General features: G+C 36.6%; 1 protein-coding gene across 4 annotated transcripts in view; it reads left to right on the plus strand.

Moving 5' to 3' along the window:
* Positions 1-18,936, plus strand: part of EXOC6B (exocyst complex component 6B) — a 616,111-nt gene that overhangs the window by 302,743 nt on the left and 294,432 nt on the right. For all 4 annotated transcript variants that reach the window (XR_009405326.1, XM_059405853.1, XM_059405856.1 and 1 more), the window contains 3 exons: positions 5,830-5,913; positions 6,271-6,317; positions 7,641-7,761. Coding sequence is in view for 3 of the 4 variants with exons in the window: in XM_059405853.1 (XP_059261836.1) it covers positions 5,830-5,913; positions 6,271-6,317; positions 7,641-7,761 (252 nt within the window). In the remaining variant the exon portion in view is untranslated. The remainder of the gene's footprint in view (positions 1-5,829; positions 5,914-6,270; positions 6,318-7,640; positions 7,762-18,936) is intronic.

Here is an 18,936-nt window from a genome sequence, read left to right on the forward strand (position 1 = left end):
AAGTTCATGACAGAGGTCATTATTACCAGTGTCCTCATGTACAATCAGTTCTTGTTATTCATGTTGGTTATACTTTATAAGGTCATTGTAAACACTGAGTTAGTGAATACTGAAACATTTCTGCTGGGGTTAGGTTTCTGTGAGCTTCTGCTTACAACGTTTCATCAGTTAATCAATGCATAACCCTGTTTTCTGCCTCTTTCTCTTTAAAAGATATTATTGAATATATACTGTTGACTCATTAACATTGAATTCATGGCCAATGGCACTATAACACATGGCCAAACAAAGCTTATTTAAATGTGCTTTCTCTGTAAGGCACATCTTGTCTTCTTGACAAGTGTCAAGTCTTAGGAACACTAGACAGCACTATAGTACGGCACGTGGGGGCCATTTTAAATAGCAAAGTCAACCACAAGCACAAAGATGCAAGACATACAGGTGACCAGCAGGTACCGGAAAGGGCGCTCAACATCACTAATCATCAAGAACACGCAAATCAGGCCCGCAATGAGATGATCACCTTACTGCTGTTAGAATATTATCAAAAAGACAAGAAATAACAAGTGTTGGCGAGGATGTCATGAAAGTGGAACCCTTGTTGCATGTCGGTGGGAATGTAAACTGGTGTAACCACTATGGAAAACAGTGTGGAGGTTTCTCAGAAAATTACAAATAGAACTGCCATATGTTCCAGCAACTTCATTTCTTGATATTTATTGGAAGGAAATGAAAACACTAACTAAAAAAGTGTGTGCACTCCTATGTTCATTGTGACATTATTTACAATAGTCAAGACATAGGAACAGTTTAAGTGTTCATTGATGGATGAATGGATAAAGAACATGTGGGATCTATATATACAAAGGAGTATTATTCAGCTGTGAAAAAGAATGAAATCTTGCCATTTGTGACAACATGGCTGGACCTTCAAGGCATTCTGCTAAGTGAAATACGTCAGACACAAATACTGTGTGATCTCATTTATATATGGAACTAAACAAATAAATAGAATACCCAACTGAGCTCATAAATAGAGAGATGGGTGGTTGCCAGAAGTGGAGGATGACAGAGTTGGGTGAAGGCAATGAAAAGGAATAGTCTTTCAGTTACAAAATAAGTCTGAGGGATATAATGTATAGTATGGTAATTGAAATTTCCTAAGAGAGTAGATCTTAAAAGTTCTCAACCCAAGGGGGGGAAAATTGTATGTGATGATAGGCGTTAACTAGACTTATGGTGATGGTCATTTTGCCATATGTATAAATATTGAATCTTTATGTTGTATACCTGAAAATAACATGATGTTATATGTCAATTATATCTCAATTTTTAAAAAGCACAAAAATACAAAGAATGAGGAACTGGATGACTGTGAAAAGAATAATTGTTTATAGTATGAGAACTGAAGAAAGGAGACAGAGTGTTGGCCTTGTTTGACCTCAGATAGGAACACGTGCAGTAGGCACTGCTCAAATTTTTCAACACTCTGTACTCATGTGTGAATGATAATGAAACAGCATGAGTATTGATTTTGAGGTTACAAATAAATTTTGGCAGGTAGGCACATTTGCAAATATGGAATCCACGAATAGTAATTGACTACATATCCCAGCTGTTATGTTTTCTCTCTCATTAAATGACACCACCATCAAACCAATTACCCAGGTTAGAAATCTGACGTTAGTTTTCTGTCTTTTCTGTTCTTTACCACCAGTATCCAATCAGTCATCAACTTGTACCTCTTAAATATATGTCGGGATCAGACTGATCTTTTTTTTTTTTTAAAGATTTTATTTATTTATTTGAGAGAGAGAGATCACAAGTAGGCAAAGAGGCAGGCACAGAGAGAGGAGGAAGCAGGCTCCCCACCGAGCAGAGAGCCCAATGCAGGGCTCGATCCCAACACCCTGAGATCATGACCTGAGCTGAAGGCAGAGGCTTTAACCCACTGAGCCACCCGGGCGTCCCGAGACTGATCTTTTTTTATCTAAGGTTCCGTTTCTTCATTCTACTCAGTACATTGCAACTTGTAAACGTCTAAAACTCTGATTGTCTCTAGAGTTGAAGTCCAGATATCTTAATAGAATTTACAAAGCCCTCTAGCCTTTATTTCTTGTCATTTTTCGCTCTTACACTCTGAAGGTTCTGCCATGAAGAACTTCTTTCAGTTCATGAAATACATGATGCCTTTTTTCGTTGAACCCCTGTATCTCTATGAGAAATAAGTTTTCCCTTTCTTTTTATGTGCGTTATTCTGACTCATTCTTCAATTATGAATATAAATGGCTTTTTTTCCTGAAGAAACTTTCTCTGACATTCCTCCCGCCCACTATATAGGCACACATGCACGCACGCGCGCGCACACACACACACACACACACACACACACATGCTCTCTCTCTCTCTCCAATCTATAGGATTCTGTTGTACTTTTTGTTCATTTAATTGCTAGTTTTCCACTCAGACTATAAATTCAATGATGACAAGAACTGTTCTTTATTTTATGGTAAGCACTTTATGTATGTAAAGTGACTTGTTTTTCTGTGATAATTTGTGTGTTTATTAATTATTACAAAGCTTTTGGACCACCGTAATACTAATGACATAAATTGAAAACACACTAAAACAGCTTTTCACTTGCCTGTTATTTTATATCTGTTTGCTTATACTTTCACTGGCTTTTAAGTTTTGTTTTAATTATTATTAACGATTAGAGGAGCTTGAAACTGAAGTGGCAAACTTTTATAGTTCATCTGTTGATCTGTTTGGGAAAAGACAGGCATCCAGCTGGACCAGTCTACTATAAATTCCACCTGTAAGCATGGAGTTGATAAAATTGGCAGAGGAAATAGAATACTCAGAGGTAAATTTATTTAGTAGCCATTAGGGAAAATTGAATTTTGTAAATGGAGAAACCAGAATTATTAGATAAATTGGTCTTTTCTTGTGTTTTTATTTTAGCAAATGAATATTTGAAAGGCAAATTGTATCTAGTTAGAACTAAGTAGAGGTCTATGATAGGTTTTTATATAGAATTTCATCTTGTATATTTTCTATCTTTTATAGCAAATAATTAAATTATTATACAATGGTCTAATTTGAGAGAAGACTTTCCCTAAATTCTCAGCTGAGTGTATCTTGGCTCCAAAGCATGTTGAATGTGTAATGTCACACAAGAATAATAAAGGGCCTGTAGGGCTGTTAACTGTACAATGAAAAGCCCTTCAGTGTGTACAGAATGTAATTGACATTCAATAGTACCACTAAGCTGAGAAATGGTGACGAGTGGGAAATAACTTTAACAAACCAACAGGCAGTTTCCACTTCTTATTTCTTAAATAGAACCATTTGCTACCTCGTTAACTTGTGGACTAAGAAATAAGCAAGCCCTGAAATAGCTGTCTTAATGTTTGATTTCATTTTATAACAGGAAAAACTCAGGTGTCTAGTTATAATCTCGTTAGCGTTTTAAAACTGTTGTTTTTAAGCTACACCAGGGGTCAGCAAACCATGGGCCATGGCCACCCTGCTGCTTATTTCGATGTGACCCCTGTGAACTCCAAATGGCTTTTACATTTTTAAATGGTTGGTAATAAATAAATAAATAAATAAATAAATAAATATTTCATGGCGGATGAAAATTATATGACATTCTGATTTCAGTTTCCCCAAATAACATTTTGTTGGAACACAGCCACACTCACCTATGTACTGACTGTGGCTGCCTTTGCATTTCAACAGCAGAGGTGAGACCATAGAGCTCACCAGGCCTGAGATATTTACCATCCTGCCTTTTAGAGGCAACGTTTGCCAACCACTGAGCTTAGGCTGTTGAGTTAGTGTGATTTAGTACCTTAAATCAGCTTCTCTGGTTTAGGGATCTAATAGAGACGTCACATTGAATAGGATTCTTCAGACTTCTGAGGTGAGGGAACTGAACTTGGGGATTGTGTAGAGTTTATACTTTTTCGCATGGGCGAGGCAGTCATTGTCATCATTGATCTATTTCATCTCATTTTTGAAAAAATAAGCACATATGTAGTGGTGATTATTTATCAGACACCGTTCTCAAAGCTTTCTAGCTCATCTGAACCCTCATGACAATGATGAGCATGACATTTCCACGGATGAGGACACCATAGCACATCTGTTAGTGAAAGCCAAAGACTTAAATGGTGGAAGGTAAATTAATGAAAGTTACACAGCTGGTCATACGAGTTATACAGCTAGAAAGGCACAGACTCACTTGAATGAAATCATCATTGGTTCCAAAATCGGTGCTCTTAACCACCGTGCATACTCTCTCCCCATTTCTACTCTTATTCATTGAGAAAGGTTTGGGATTCAGAGTAGAATTTAGTCCTAGGGGGGCATCATTTCTTTTCTTTCTTTCTTTCCTTCTTTTCTTTTCCTTTTTTTTTTTTAAAAAGGTTTTACTTCTTTATTTGACTGAGACAGAGCTCCAGCACGAGCAGCCAACATAGGCAGAGGGAGAAGTAGACTCCTTTTTGAGCAGGGAGCCAGATGCAGGGCTGGATCCCAGGACGCTGGGATCATGACCTGAGCCCAAGGCAGAAGCTTAATGGACTGAACCACCCGGGCGCTCCCTGGGGGCATCATGTTTTAAAAGCTTTGAGTTATCTTGGTTTCCTAGGACTGCTGGAACAAAGTATCCCGGGTTGGGTGGCTTGCACAGCAGAAATTTATTCGGTCCCAGGTTTGGAGACTAGAAATCCAAAAGCAGGTGTCAGAAGGCCATCCTCCCTCTGAGACTCTGGTAGGCATCCTTCCTGGCCTCTCCGAGCTTCTGGTGGTGGCCAGCAATCCTTGGTGTCCTTGGCTTGCAGACCAGGGCTCCGGTCTCTGCTGGAGCAGGATGTTCTCCCTGTGTGTCTATCTCCATGTCTTTTCTCCTATTCTTTTAGGGATCCCAATTATATCGGATTAAGTAGCAGCCTACTCTATCTAGTGTGACTGCCTCTTAATTAAAATACATCTGCTGTGACCCTGTTTTTAAATAAGGTCCCATTATGACATCCCAGGAAGGCCATGAATTTTGAGAGGCTGTTGTTCAGCCCAGTTACAGAGCTCTTGAGCCAGCTCTAGTTCTCCGAAACACCTTTCAGTTTAAGAAACTGTGCACCAAGAATTTCCTTTTTGGTGTTAATCCTGTGCCTGATTATATGCTAGCTGGAAGACTGATTCACTGTTCTCCGCTTCTGCCTTTTTCCTGCCTCCCTCTGGCCCTTTGCTCATGATTCATTTGAGACTGGTTTTCATTCTACACATTTTTCTTCTGGAATGTTCTGTGACGGTTTGTCTTCATTCTTGTGAATTTGTGATAGTTGACTGAACAACCAGCTTTGGTGTGTTTGGTGGTTGAGTTCTGTAGTGTCCTCTTAAGAATCTTTTGTATCGGGCGCCTGGGTGGCTCAGTGGGTTAAGCCGCTGCCTTCGGCTCAGGTCATGATCTCAGGGTCCTGGGATCGAGTCCCGTATCGGGCTCTCTGCTCAGCAGGGAGCCTGCTTCCCTCTCTCTCTCTCTCTCTGCCTGCTTGTGATTTCTCTCCATCTACTTGTGATTTCTCTCTGTCAAGTAAATAAATAAAATCTTAAAAAAAAAAAAAGAATCTTTTGTATCCATTCTTACGGGATTTGTAGGTAAGTCTCAATAAATGGTAATGTCATTTTTTTCTATGATTATTATCATTGTCAAAATAGCAGATTTTGAGAAATGTGGGGTCTTGGGAGCTTCTCTTTTCCCATGAAATACTAGAATAATTGGTCAAATTGTGTCAACCCATTTTCCTTTTGTTTATTTTACAGGGTGCCCGGGAAACATTTGAGAACTACTACAGAAAACAGAGGCGAAAACAGGCCCGCTTGGTGCTCCAGCCTCCATCTAACATGGTAGGATCACCAACTTAACTTTTCTCAGTTTTTCACTTTTCTTCTCTGGCAGCTGTTCATTATTTTGCATAGGTACCTTTTTTTTTTTTTTAAACTTGCTCTGAGATCATTTTTGGTGGATGTGACAGTAGGAAAATAGTAGCTACCATCTATTGATTGCTGTGTATCAGGCATTGTTTTAAGTACTGGGATGAATGATATCATTTCATCTTCATTAGAACCCTATATGGTAGTGTACTATTATATTCATCTAGGTCTTGGGAACTGAGCCTTAAGAAATCAAGTAACTGACTTTAACTTTGTCTTAATTTATCAAAATAGGAAAGAACAACTTTTTTCTTCTTTGCTTTGTTGCAGCATGAAACTTTAGATGGCTACAGGAAGTATTTTAATCAAATTGTAGGGTAGGTATATATGTGTGTATGTATTTAAATTTGTACACTTTGAACACCTAGATTTGGGAGACTTGGAAAAATAAAATTTCCTTGGGAAATTCTTTTTCTTATTTTATTTTAAATTCTTGAGATTTATTTTTGACTTTCTGATAATTTTAAAGGAATGTCTTGATGGTTTCAGCGTTATATTGTTGGAGAGTAGTTTTGGTGGAGAAAGGGAGAAAAAACTTTGAATTGTAATTTTATTACCCTTGATGTTTGGTTTCTCCATTCTTGATAAGAGGGAACCAAATAATCAGCAAAAGTTGGCAAGCTTTTTCTAAAAGGGCCAGCTAGTAAAGTATTTTAGGCTTCGCAGGCCATACGGTTTCTGTCACAGCCGTTCAGCTCTGTTGTTGCAATGTGAAAGCAGCTATAGACAATACAGCAATGAGTGAACGTGGCTGTGTTCCAGTAAAACAATATTTATAAAAACGGGCAGTGGGCCAGATTCATCCCATGGGCTATAGAGTTTGCCACCATCATCTAGAGTATACATACTAATATGGAATTGCATTTCTCAAATAAACACCCCAAATATAGGCAGCTTATTTTAATTGCAAAATAATGACCTCGAAGTTAAAAGAAAGGGAAAGGAGTTGGATTGTTCCATGAAATTGCTTTTTTATTTCAGACTTTAGATTTTTTTTTATAGTTTTGATTAAAATATATCATAAGAATTCCTTATTTAAAGAATTAGTTTAGTATGAACATTTAGCCAAGGGAGCTAATGATATGTTATAAATGCACAACAATAAAGCTACAACAGAGTGTTAAAAAATAAGTGTGCATTTTTTTGACCTTTATAAAAAACCTTTTCAACTCTATAATGAGTGAGTCCATATAAAGGGAATCATTTTGATATTTTGTATGTGTGGCTCTTATAAAAATGTGTGTTTCAGCTTTCGTTGTCTCTTTAAAATCGATTAATTTTTAAAAAATCGATTAATTTTTTTAAATGTCTTAATGGCCTGGCATTTTTAATATAGTAAAATTAGCTTCCCTTACCTATAAATATTTTCTTCCCCTTTAAATTGCTGACCCCGTTAACATTTAATAGAAATGGGACTCTGATTTCTATAAAGTGGTTGGACAAAATTCTAAGTCCAAGAAATGTGATTTTTGTTTACAACACCTAGTAGCTTTCTTTAGGAAAGGTGACTATTAACTTCGAATTTGGTGGCAGCTCTTAATGTTTGTGAGACCCCAGAGATGGTAGTCAACTTGTAATTTCTGAACTTTCTGTGCTTTTCTGTAATTTCTGAACTTTCTTTTTTTTTCCCCTTCATATAGTTTTTTTGTGGTTGAAGATCACATTTTACATACAACCCAGGGCTTAGTGAATAGAGCCTACATTGATGAACTTTGGGAAATGGCACTTTCAAAAACCATCGCGGCACTCCGCACCCACTCGGTACGTAAGACGCCCGCGAGATATTCTCACTGCTGAGTATCTGTGTACTGGTCAGTGTTGGACTGCCTTAAAATTAGCAAGGATGTATTGTGTGGTATCACCTGCTTGGAGCTATCTCTCTCAAAGACATGTGGAAGTACCCACTTCAAATTGCCATCCTTTTAAATACTGAGCCCATTTTTTTTTTTTTTTTGGATGCACTCTGTAATTAAACAAACAAACAAACAACAAAAAACTCCCCAAAACAAAAAACAAACCAAAAAAAGACAACAGCTGACATTTATTGGAGTCTTCTGTGTCAGAGGTTGGTATATGCACTTCATATGTATTTCATAAGGTATAGGTATTATAATTATATTTACCTTATGGTCTGGGGAACTGAATCTCAGAGAGGTTAAGTAACCAGACTAATTGTTACACAGTAAGTGGTAGAGCTTGGATTCGAATCCAGAGACAGGACTCCAGAGCCCATATGCTCAGCCACAACTCTCTATTGCCTTCTATAATGCCAATCAGTACTGGTTTGGAGTTCACAGTTTTATTCTTAATTTTTGAAAAAAAATACATACAACATATCAATAAGTTACCTAATTGTGAGTTCCCATGATTTTGATATATTTTATCAAAGCATGAATTTTTTTTTTAAATATTTTATTTATTTATTTGACAGAGAGAAATCACAAGTAGTCGGAGAGGCAGGCAGAGAGAGAGAGAGAGGGAAGCAGGCTCCCCGCTGAGCAGAGAGCCCGATGCCGGACTCGATCCCAGGACCCTGAGATCATGACCTGAGCCGAAAGCAGCGGCTCAACCCACTGAGCCACCCAGGCTCCCCAAAGCATGAATTTTTGATGATAATCCACTTTATTTCAGATAGATAACGTTGGCTCTGAATTAATCATTTATCCAATACTTCTTAAACACTGATTATGTGTTGGCAGTGGGAATACAACTGTGAACTAGATGGATGAAGTCTTTGCTTTCAGAAAGTCATTTTCATTGGGGAGGTTCCCAATAAACAAATAATATCAGATAGTGATAATATAATGCAATTAAAACAGTAATAGGTTAGGACAACAGGGTGCCTAGTTTTGATTAGTTGATCAGAAGTGGCATTCTGAGATCAGAAGATCAAGGAGACACTATTTAAGGAAAGAGCAATTAAAAGGGAATTCTAGGTATAAGAGATGGTAGTACACAGGCTTTGGGGGTACTTTTCTATCTGAACTGTTTGAGAAATGTGATAGTCAGGAATTAATAATAGGAGATAATTTAGTGTCTACAATATTTCTTTAAATGGCTCTAGTATCCATCTAGTTGTGCCAGCTAGAAACTCAAGTTATCCGTGACACCTCAGCTTTCTTATCTCTCCATCAGCAAGTGTTCCAGAGTAAATACCATGTGTAAAATCTGTAATTGATGGGATTGTAGCCGTTTTAGGGACTTGAAAAATGTTCAGAGTGGGCAGAACACAGAACATAGAAAGTTAGGCATGGTATGAAGTAAAAATAAAAAAGTAGATAGATGTCATATTGCTTAAGACCTATCTGATACTTTAAGCACTGGGTTGAATGGAGTGTGTATGTGTTCACTGTGGGGGTAGGGTAAATTGGAGTGCGAAGATCAGATTTCCATTCTGGCTAAATTATGGATGAGTGATGAGAAAGAATGTGAGTAGAACAATTAGTAGGATAGTCTAATATTCAGGCAAGAGATAATGACAGCTAGACCAAGGGCCATAGTAGATGTGGAGAGATGTGGATGAATTGGAGAGATTTTTAGGTGGTAAGATTAATTTTATTTTGTGTTGGATTAAATATAAAATGTAATATTAAAAGCATATCAAGGTAATACCTAGGTTTATGGCTTCTTTCCCTTTGATGGTTTAGAGTGGTGAGGTCATCAGTTTCCTTTGGATATGATTACTCTGCCTTTGTGTTATCCAAGTTGCATGGTGTAGGACTTTGGTTAATATATGAATTTGAAACCAAAGAGGATATGTCATTGAATACATTTCCAGTGTTTTTCTCCTTTTATTTTTATTTATGGTTTCTTTTTTAGTATTTAGAAATTTTAAGTGTTTGCCTATTTATATATTGATCTTTTTAAAAAGGATTTTATTTATTTGAGGGGGAGAGAGAGAAAGAGAGAATGAGAACGAGTGCATGAGCGGGGGGAGGGGCAGAGGAAGAAGCAGACTCCCCACTGAGTATGGAGCCTGACGTGGGGCTGGATCCCAGGACCCTGAGATCATGACCTGAGCCGATGGCAGACATTTAACCAGTTCAGCGACCCAGGTGCCCTGTATATCTATCTAATTTTAAAATTTCTTGTAACTACGTAACTTATAACTTGTAAAATTTCCTGTAACTATGTTATGACTGGAATTTTTTTTTACACTTTTATGTACATACTACCACTTGTTACTTATTTTTATTAAAAAATGAGGGGTTCTGGGTGGCTCAGTCAGTTAAGCATCTGCTTCGGCTCAGGTCATGATCCCAGCGTCCTGGGATCCAACCCTGCATAGGGCTCCCTCTCAGCAGGGAGCCTGCTTCCTTCTCTTTCTCTCTCTGCCTGCCTCTCTGCCTACTTGCCATCTCTCTCTCTGTCAAATAATAAATAAAATCTTTAAAAAAAAAAAACAAAAAATCATTCCTAATGTGTCAGAAGTTATATCTTAACATGTTTTTCTTTGATTAATACTGATATTAGAAGTCTCTTTTTTAGTTATTTGTATATCTTCTTAAAATTTCCTGTTCATATGCACTGCTTGTATATTTAACAGTTTAAAAATATTTTATTATTTATTAATAAAAAATGGATGCTAGCTTTTAATTTGAATGTTAATCTCTGGTGTGGTATATAGGCTGCAAATATTTTTTCTTAATTTTATGTGTCTCTAACTTTTCTTTTCCATGGCTTCACAGAAGTTTAAAATTTTTTGTAAATATATTGATTTTTAGCTTGACAATTTATGTCTTCCTTGTTCCAAAGAATATATAGTTATTTGTCCCTATTTTAGTATTTCTGTACAGTTACTTTTTTTACATATATATCAGAGACATGAAAAGTTTATTTTAGTATAGGGTGTGGGGTCTTTTTTTTTTTAAGATTTTATTTATTTATTTGACAGAGAGAGAGACATCACAAGCAGGCAGAGTAGCAGGCAGAGGGAGAGAGGGGGAAGCAGGCTCCCCACTGAGCAGAGAGCCTGATAGACGGCTCAATCCCAGGACACTGAGATCATGACCTGAGCTGAAGGCAGAGGTTTAAACCACTGAGCCACCCAGGCACCCCAGGATTCTATCTTTTTTTAAAAAAATATTTTATTTATCTATTTGATAGAGAGAGTGGGCATATATGCACGCAAGTGGGAGGAGGAGCAGAGGGAGAGGGAGAGAATCCCCACCAGACTCTACACTGAGCGTGGAGCCTGCCATGGACTCGACCTTGTGACCCTGAGATCATGACCTGAGCCAGAACCAAGAGGTAGTGCTTAACTGAGCCCCCCAGGCACTCCTTGGAGTCTGTTTTAATTATTTTTTAAAATGACTCATCACTTCCAATAACATTATTGTATTAATTTCTTATTTTATTCAGCTTAAATTGCCATAATGAAGTGTCATAGACTGGTGCTTAAACAATGGAAATTAATTTTCTCACAGTTCTGGAGGCTGAAATTCTGAGATCAGGGTGCCAGCGTGGTGGTTGGTTTCTGGTGAGAACTCTTCTTGATTTATATTCTCACCATGTCCTCACGTGGCCTTTTCTCAGTGTGCATTCCAGTGTCTCCTACTCCTTTTATAAGGATACTGAGCCCGTCAGATCAGGGCCCTTCCTCATTTGACCTTAAATATCTCTGGGAGTTCCATCTCCAGATATTGCTACACTGGGGTTTAGGGGTCTAACATACCAATTTGGGGGGCTTAATATTTCGTCCATAGCATCTGTTTTTTCCTAACATATTTTGGAGGCTACCTTTATCATATAATAATATATTTTGTAAATACTAAGCTTTGTCGCTGGGGTCTAGATTCTCACCCCTCCTTTTCTTCTTTTTTTTCTGTCTTGAACCAATACAACATTGACCTGATTACTATAATTGATATAGTAGTATGGCATAGTTTCCACTAAACATGTTTGTTCTCTAAAATCCACTTTTTAATGTATGCTAACCATTTACATTCTTCTTATTCTCCCAGATTAATTTGAGAATCACTTGGTCACATCCCTTTCACCACTTATAACACCCCTCCCCCCAGTTGAACTATAGTGTTATTATGCAGTGAATCTATCCATTAAAATGGAGTTAATTGACATATTTTAGTACCTGTTATTTGTCACCAGGAATATATGCATTTTTCTCAATTATTTGCTTACATGTTTTTGGTAAAGTATTTTGTGTGCTTTTCACACAAAAAATCCTATTTTTGATGTTTTATGGTTTTTTTAGGTAATATTTTGAGGAAAGTTTTTCCCCCCAATCATATTTATTAACAAAATTACTGTATTCTCTGGAGAGGAGTCCTTGATGTTATTTATTCTATATCTGTCCATATCCAATTTTATTATTTCCCTGGGAAAAGCTGTTTTTCTTTTGGAAAACTTTGATTTCTTGCAAGCAATTTCTGTTTTGTAAAGCAATGGTTCGTACCTTTTTCTCTATGACTTACACATTTGAGCATATGACAGATCTGATCAGCAGGAAACTGTCCTCTCTTCTCCATCATGCAGTTGTATTTGATGTCAGGAAGAGCAAGATAGTATGCTAATGATTAAAGTGTATATCTCTGGAGAAAATTAATCTTTTTTTTTTAAGATTTTATTTATTTATTTGACAGATAGAGATCACAAGTAGGCAGAGAGGCAGGCAGAGAGAGAGAGAGGAGGAAGCAGGCTCCCTGCTGAGCAGAGAGCTTGATGCATGGCTCAGTCCCAGGACCCTGAGATTATGACCCGAGCCGAAGGCAGAGGCTTTAACCCACTGAGCCACCCAGGCGCCCCGAGAAAATTAATCTTAATGGAGCTTTTCTTTGTAGATCTATTGCGTATTTTTCTGAATTGAAGAATACATAACAAAATACTTTTTTCTTCCCAATATTTCAGCATCAATCTGTAGAGGCAGAAAGTAGACTAGTGGTTGCTTTGGCCTTGGAATAGCTGGGAGGATAATTTAAATGACATGCATTTTCTTTTTGAGGCAAAAAAAAATTTTCTAAAATGGACTGTGGTTATGTTTGCACGTGTCTGTGAATATACAATAACTAAAGCCATTAAATTATATACTTCAGATGGGTGAGTTGTGTGGTATGAGAATTATATCTCAACAAGGCTATTAAAACATAACTCAGCACCACATACATTTACAGTCATTTTATTTATTATGAGACAAGAGTAATTGATGCCGCAAATGTTAATTCTATTTCATGACACTATTTATTTAATGTATTATATTACCCAGCAAAGCAAACCAAAATAAGAGCAAACCCAAACATCAAAACAAATCTCAAAAAGAAACAGTGTATCTGAATGATTGTTACTTGTTTATCAAAAATCCATATATCTTTCTAGCATTCCATGTTACATTTAAAACTACTCTTTTTCTGATTGAATTATTAGTCATTGCATAAATTGGAAACATTTTAAAAGCTATAGTGTTTCAGGTATTAATATGTACAGTGTTTGCAATCCTGATTTCAAAACACTATAGATGTTACATGGTCCATCTTGCTTGGAATTCAAATTTAGCAGTATATTAAAGTATAATTTGCTTCTGCAAAGGAGAGTTTGTATCAGGAACAGTTCAGTATTAGAAGATCTGCTAATATAGTTTTAATAATATGATAAACATCATCTGATAATACTGAAAGGAATAATACTGAAAGGGTACTCAGAATTATGGAACAATGTAATACTGTGTGGCAAAAACCTCATGTTTTACAGATATTAAATATTGGACATTTTAGTCTGATGTCATAGGTAGACAGCAGTGTGTACTGTGGTAGTGGTTTTATACAAACCCACGCCATGTCCATACCCATCCCTCTTGTGTATTTTGGTTTTTTGAGTCAAAAGGGTCTACTGAGTATACTTGTCTTCTAGATCTTCTAACCAAATTCTTCTAATCAAATAACATGGGGAAAAACAAAATGAAAGGAGAAATTCTACAAAGCACCATCTGTAGGCCAGAAGTTTTTAAAAATTTCCTTGTACTTAGAAAGCAAAGGAAATCAGAAAATTAATTGAACCTGAGACAAGAAAATATTACATTAAATATGGTAGAAAGAGGTATTGTCAAAGTAGGAGATATTCTTCCAAATGGAATCTAGGAACACTCTAAATTTAGAGTTAACACATATAATGAGCAGGAATGGGCCTGGGAGAAATCATAAAAGAAATTATTTAGAGGTCTGCTTTCCAGAAATCTTAGCCAGCCAGCTGCTTACCCTGTTCCTTTGCCCAAGCTTACCATCTATGTAAAGAGGTAATAGTATGATCAGTGAAGTTCTCTTGTACTACTTTTTGAACAAAGTGATTCATCTGCCCTGTCCCCTTACAAAGAGCCTGTAGTCACTTTCTTGGGAAACAGATTTAAATTTACAGAGTCAACAACTTCTGCAGATTATCCATATTAATCATCCTTGTCCTTCATTCGAAAATGTGGATAGTCAAGAGTCATAAAATATTTGAGGAAAACCAATTACATCAAATAGAAGATAATGGAAACTAATGGACGAGTGCTGTTCTTTAGCAAATACAAATAATTCATGGACTTGGAGAAAAATTTACAAAGTAATAATCATTCCTGGTTTTAGGAATATAGGAGACTAGGTTATACATATCAACCTTTCATCTGGAAACTACTAACAATGCTGTGTTTTTGTGTATATACCACATAAAATGTTCTATAGTTCTCAAATGCTAGGTAAGGATATTAAGGAATTATCAAGCCAGATCCAGGGAAGTTGAGAGGCCCGAGAGATGGGCTAACCGCTTGAGCTGCCTTTGCCCTGAGGTCGCTTGTTAGTCCAGACAATTTGAACTTTGATTTTGACAGCCTCTTGGGGCCACCCAAGATAGAAAGCATATAATATGGTATCTTCCCCACATTAAGCTGGAAAGGACTATTCCTTTCAGAAGTAAAAGAAAAAGTAGTTAACATTTTTCCCTTAACGAAATCTCCAGTGGGCATCTGACTGGCTCAGTCCTTAGGAGCATGCAACTCTTGATCTCCGGGTTGTGAGTTCAAGCCCCATGTTGTGTGTACAGATTACTTAAAAAAAAAAAAAAACACCCAAATTTCTCTTAAAAAAATAAAAAAAGAAAAGATATCCCCTGGTATAGGGAATTTTGTCTTCAACTCATATTCTACACAAACTCTCAGATAACAGAAAAGAGGAAACAGCAACTCATTTTATGAAGTGTATGTAATCTTGATAACGAAGCCAGAAAAGGGTGTATAATTGCATAAACTCATAAATATAGATCAGGCTCATTCATAAATAGAGATTAGAAGTCCTAAATCAATATTAGAAAACAGAATCCAACAACTTACAAATAGTATTAATATGTAGAGTTTATAGTGGCAAATGCAAACTTGGTGTAATGTTGCAAGTCTATTAGTGTAATTTAATGCATTAGTAGATTAAAAGAAAATTTATATAATTTAAATAACTTCTATAGATACAGAAAAACATTTAATGAAGCACACCATAAGCCTATGCTAAAATCTCTTAGGAAATTAGAAGCGTAAGAGAATTTCCTTAAACTGATAAAAGACATCCTGAGAAACCTATAACAAATACCATATTTAATTGCCATTGCTCCTATTTTGTTTTGCACTTGAAGTCATATCCAGTGCTGTCCTGACAGAAAAATAAATAAATAAAGCATGTTAACCTTTGAAAGGAGGAAACAAAATTGCTATTTGTGCAGATATATTTTTGTACGTTGAAAATCTAAAGGAACTTCCAGAAAAATTATTACAGTTGATAGGAGAGGTTAGCATGTTTCCTGGATGCAAAACCATTGTACAAAATCAGTTGTTTTTATAAACCTGGAGCAAAAGTTGAAAGGTTAAAATTTTTAAAAGATAAAATTTGTACAGTTAGCCTAAATAAAAAGTAATAGTGCTATACCTAACAAAAGATATTTAAGCCCTTTGTGGAGAAAAATTCTAAAATGTTACTGAGAGACTAAAATGAATTAAAGAAGACGTAATTAAAATTGAGGGTTGTATCATGTTCATTGATCGGAAGTCTTATTGTGGGTATCAGTTCTCTCAAAATTGACCTGTAAATTTAATTCAGTGACAGTCAAAATCTGAGTAGTTTTATTTTGGGGAGGATAAATACCTTACAACCTGATTGTTAATATTTTTTTTTAAGGATTTTATTCATTTATTTGACAGAGAGAGATCACAAGTAGACGGAGAGGCAGGCAAAGAGATATAGGGAAACACGTTCCCTGCTGAGCAGAGAGCCCGATGTGGGACTCGATCCCAGGATCCTGAGATCATGACCTGAGCTGAAGGCAGCGGTTTAACCCGCTGAGCCACCCAGGCACCCCTGATTGTTAATATTTTTAAGCCAGTTCAGAGATCGTCTATATGAGATTCTGGAAAACGCAAAAATATGAAGCCAGTAAAAAGATGAGGGGTTGCTAGGATTCGGGGAGGGAGGACTACATGGAGCACAGAAGATTTTTAGGGCTTTGAAACATGCCACTGTAATGGAGGAATATGTCATTATACATATGTTAAAACCTATAAAATACACAAAAACAAGAGTAAACCCTAATATAAATTATGGTCTTTAGTTAATAATTGTGAATATTCGTTCGTCCCTTGTGACAAATGTACTACACAAATGCAAGGTGTTGTAACAGGGGAAACTGTGTGTATGTGTGCAGAGTGTATGAGAACTCTCTGTACTCTCTGTAAATGTGAAACTATGCCCAAAAAAGTCTGTTAAGTTAAAAATGTAAAGAAACAAAAAAATAAGGAAAGACATGGAGGTAATTATCATAAAAGTCATGATACTATTTCCGTGAGTGGGGAGGAAAGGAGCTGTGAGGAGAGCATGTGGGAATGTCCCACATGCTGGCGCTGTTCCTTTTTGTTTGCCTGCTACAATTGTATATATAGGTTTTGTTCATTTTTTTTCTTGAGGTATACTGTACTCATAATTTTTAAAAAATGTAGTAAGGAGGAAAAAGAAGCACATGAGCCCAAGATAAACGTTGCTTTCTTGGAAATCTCTGATTACCCAAAGAGAGAAATTTAATTCAAAGATCAAACAGATAAAACTACCTATCATTCTGTGATCAAGAATAAAAATTCAAACATAATAGATATCCCCAAATACAGACCAAACAAAGAGATGGAAAATGTGAAAGGAAAGTTTAAGAAACGTGGATGGATACCTGATACTATTTTTTTTCAAATATATTTTTTATTTTCAGCATAACAGTATTCATTATTTTTGCACCACACCCAGTGCTCCATGCAATCCGTGCCCTCTATAATACCCACCACCTGGTACCCTGACCTTCCACCCTCTGATATTAATTTTTGATTATATCTAATAGACATTTCAAAAGAAAGGATAGTCACAAAGTGGGGGACTTTAAAAATTAAAGAATTAAAAGAAGGAAATTTCCCTGCAATGAAGAAAGACTGAATTCCTGTACTCAGAAGTCTGCATCGAGTGTCAAGCAGGGTAAAGGATGGGAGATAATTCTCCCAAAGGATGGGAGAAATTTTGTATTTTATTTTATTTTTTTTTAAGATTTTATTTATTTATTTGACAGAGAGAGAGAGAGATCACAAATAGGCAGAGAGACAGACAGACAGTGAGATGAGGAGAAGCAGGCTCCCTGCTGAGCAGAGAGCCCAATACGGGGCTCGATCCCAGGCCCCTGGGATCATGACCTGAGCCAAAGGCAGAGGCTTAACCCACTGAGCCACCCAGGCACCCCGAAATTTTGTATTTTAGTTTAAGGGCAGAAAAAAGCCTTTTTCAAACAGATGAGGATTCGAAGTTTAATCTTTATCCTATTTTACTGGCATTTTACAAAAAATGAAAAATCCGGATTATAAGATGGGATAGGATTAAATAAAATGTGTGCAAAAAAAGGGCAACAGTTATAGATAAATTTAATTAGCTGGCATGTGATTACTTATAAAGTTTAACTCTATTAAGAATCTGTACAGAAGGAGAGAGAGTTAATGTTTAAAAAGTTTTTTTAGGGGCACCTGGGTTGCTCAGTCATTAAGCGTCCGCCTTCTGCTCAGGTCAAATCTTGGGCCTGGGATTGAGCCCCGTATCGGGCTCCCTGCCTAGTGGGAAGCCTGCTTCTCCCTCTGCTACTCCCCATCCTGTGTTCTCTCTCTCACTGTGCCTCTCTCTCTGTCAAATAAATAAAATCTTAAAAAAAATTTTTTTAATGGAAACTCTAGATTATTTCATATAAACAGTGGGAAGAAAGTATATGACTTATTTAGTGACCACTGTAAAATAATTAAAAATAACTATGATCCTTGAGAGACTATGGACTCTGAAAATCAATCTGAGGATTTTGAAGGGGCGTGGGGTGGGAAGTTGGGCCAGCCTGGTGGTGGGTATTGTGGAGGGCACGTATTGCATGGAGCATTGGGTGTGGTGCATAAACAATGAATTCTAGTACACTGAAAAGCAATTAAAAAAAAGAAAAGAAAAGAAAAAAACGTAAAAAAAAAAAAAAAAAAACCTATGATCCGATGAAAACCATGAAATAAAAAAAAAAAAAAGAAGAAATCATTGTAAATAAAAATCTGAAAGTAAGGTGGAGTAGGTTCAGCATGTCAGCAATCACAGGAAATGTCAAAGAGGCTGTCTTACAGTTTGCTTATTGAGATCTACTCATACATTATGGTGACCTTAAAAGAGTGAAAATAAAGTCAGAGGAGCAGAAATCACAATATTCTCCAAGGCAAATAGAATTGAATTTGAAGACCATTAAGTGGGAGAAGAAAGGAATATTTTGTATTATTCTAGTTTTAACCCACCAAAAAGACAATAGCCTTTTAAAAAAATTTAAATTCAATTAGACGGAGTGCCTGGGTGGCTCAGAAGGTTAAGTATCTTGCCTTCAGCTTAGGTCATGATCTTCAGGTCTTGGGATCGAGCCCCATGT

Source organism: Mustela nigripes, chromosome 7 (assembly GCF_022355385.1).
Source record: "Mustela nigripes isolate SB6536 chromosome 7, MUSNIG.SB6536, whole genome shotgun sequence".
Taxonomy (NCBI): Eukaryota; Metazoa; Chordata; class Mammalia; order Carnivora; family Mustelidae; genus Mustela; species Mustela nigripes.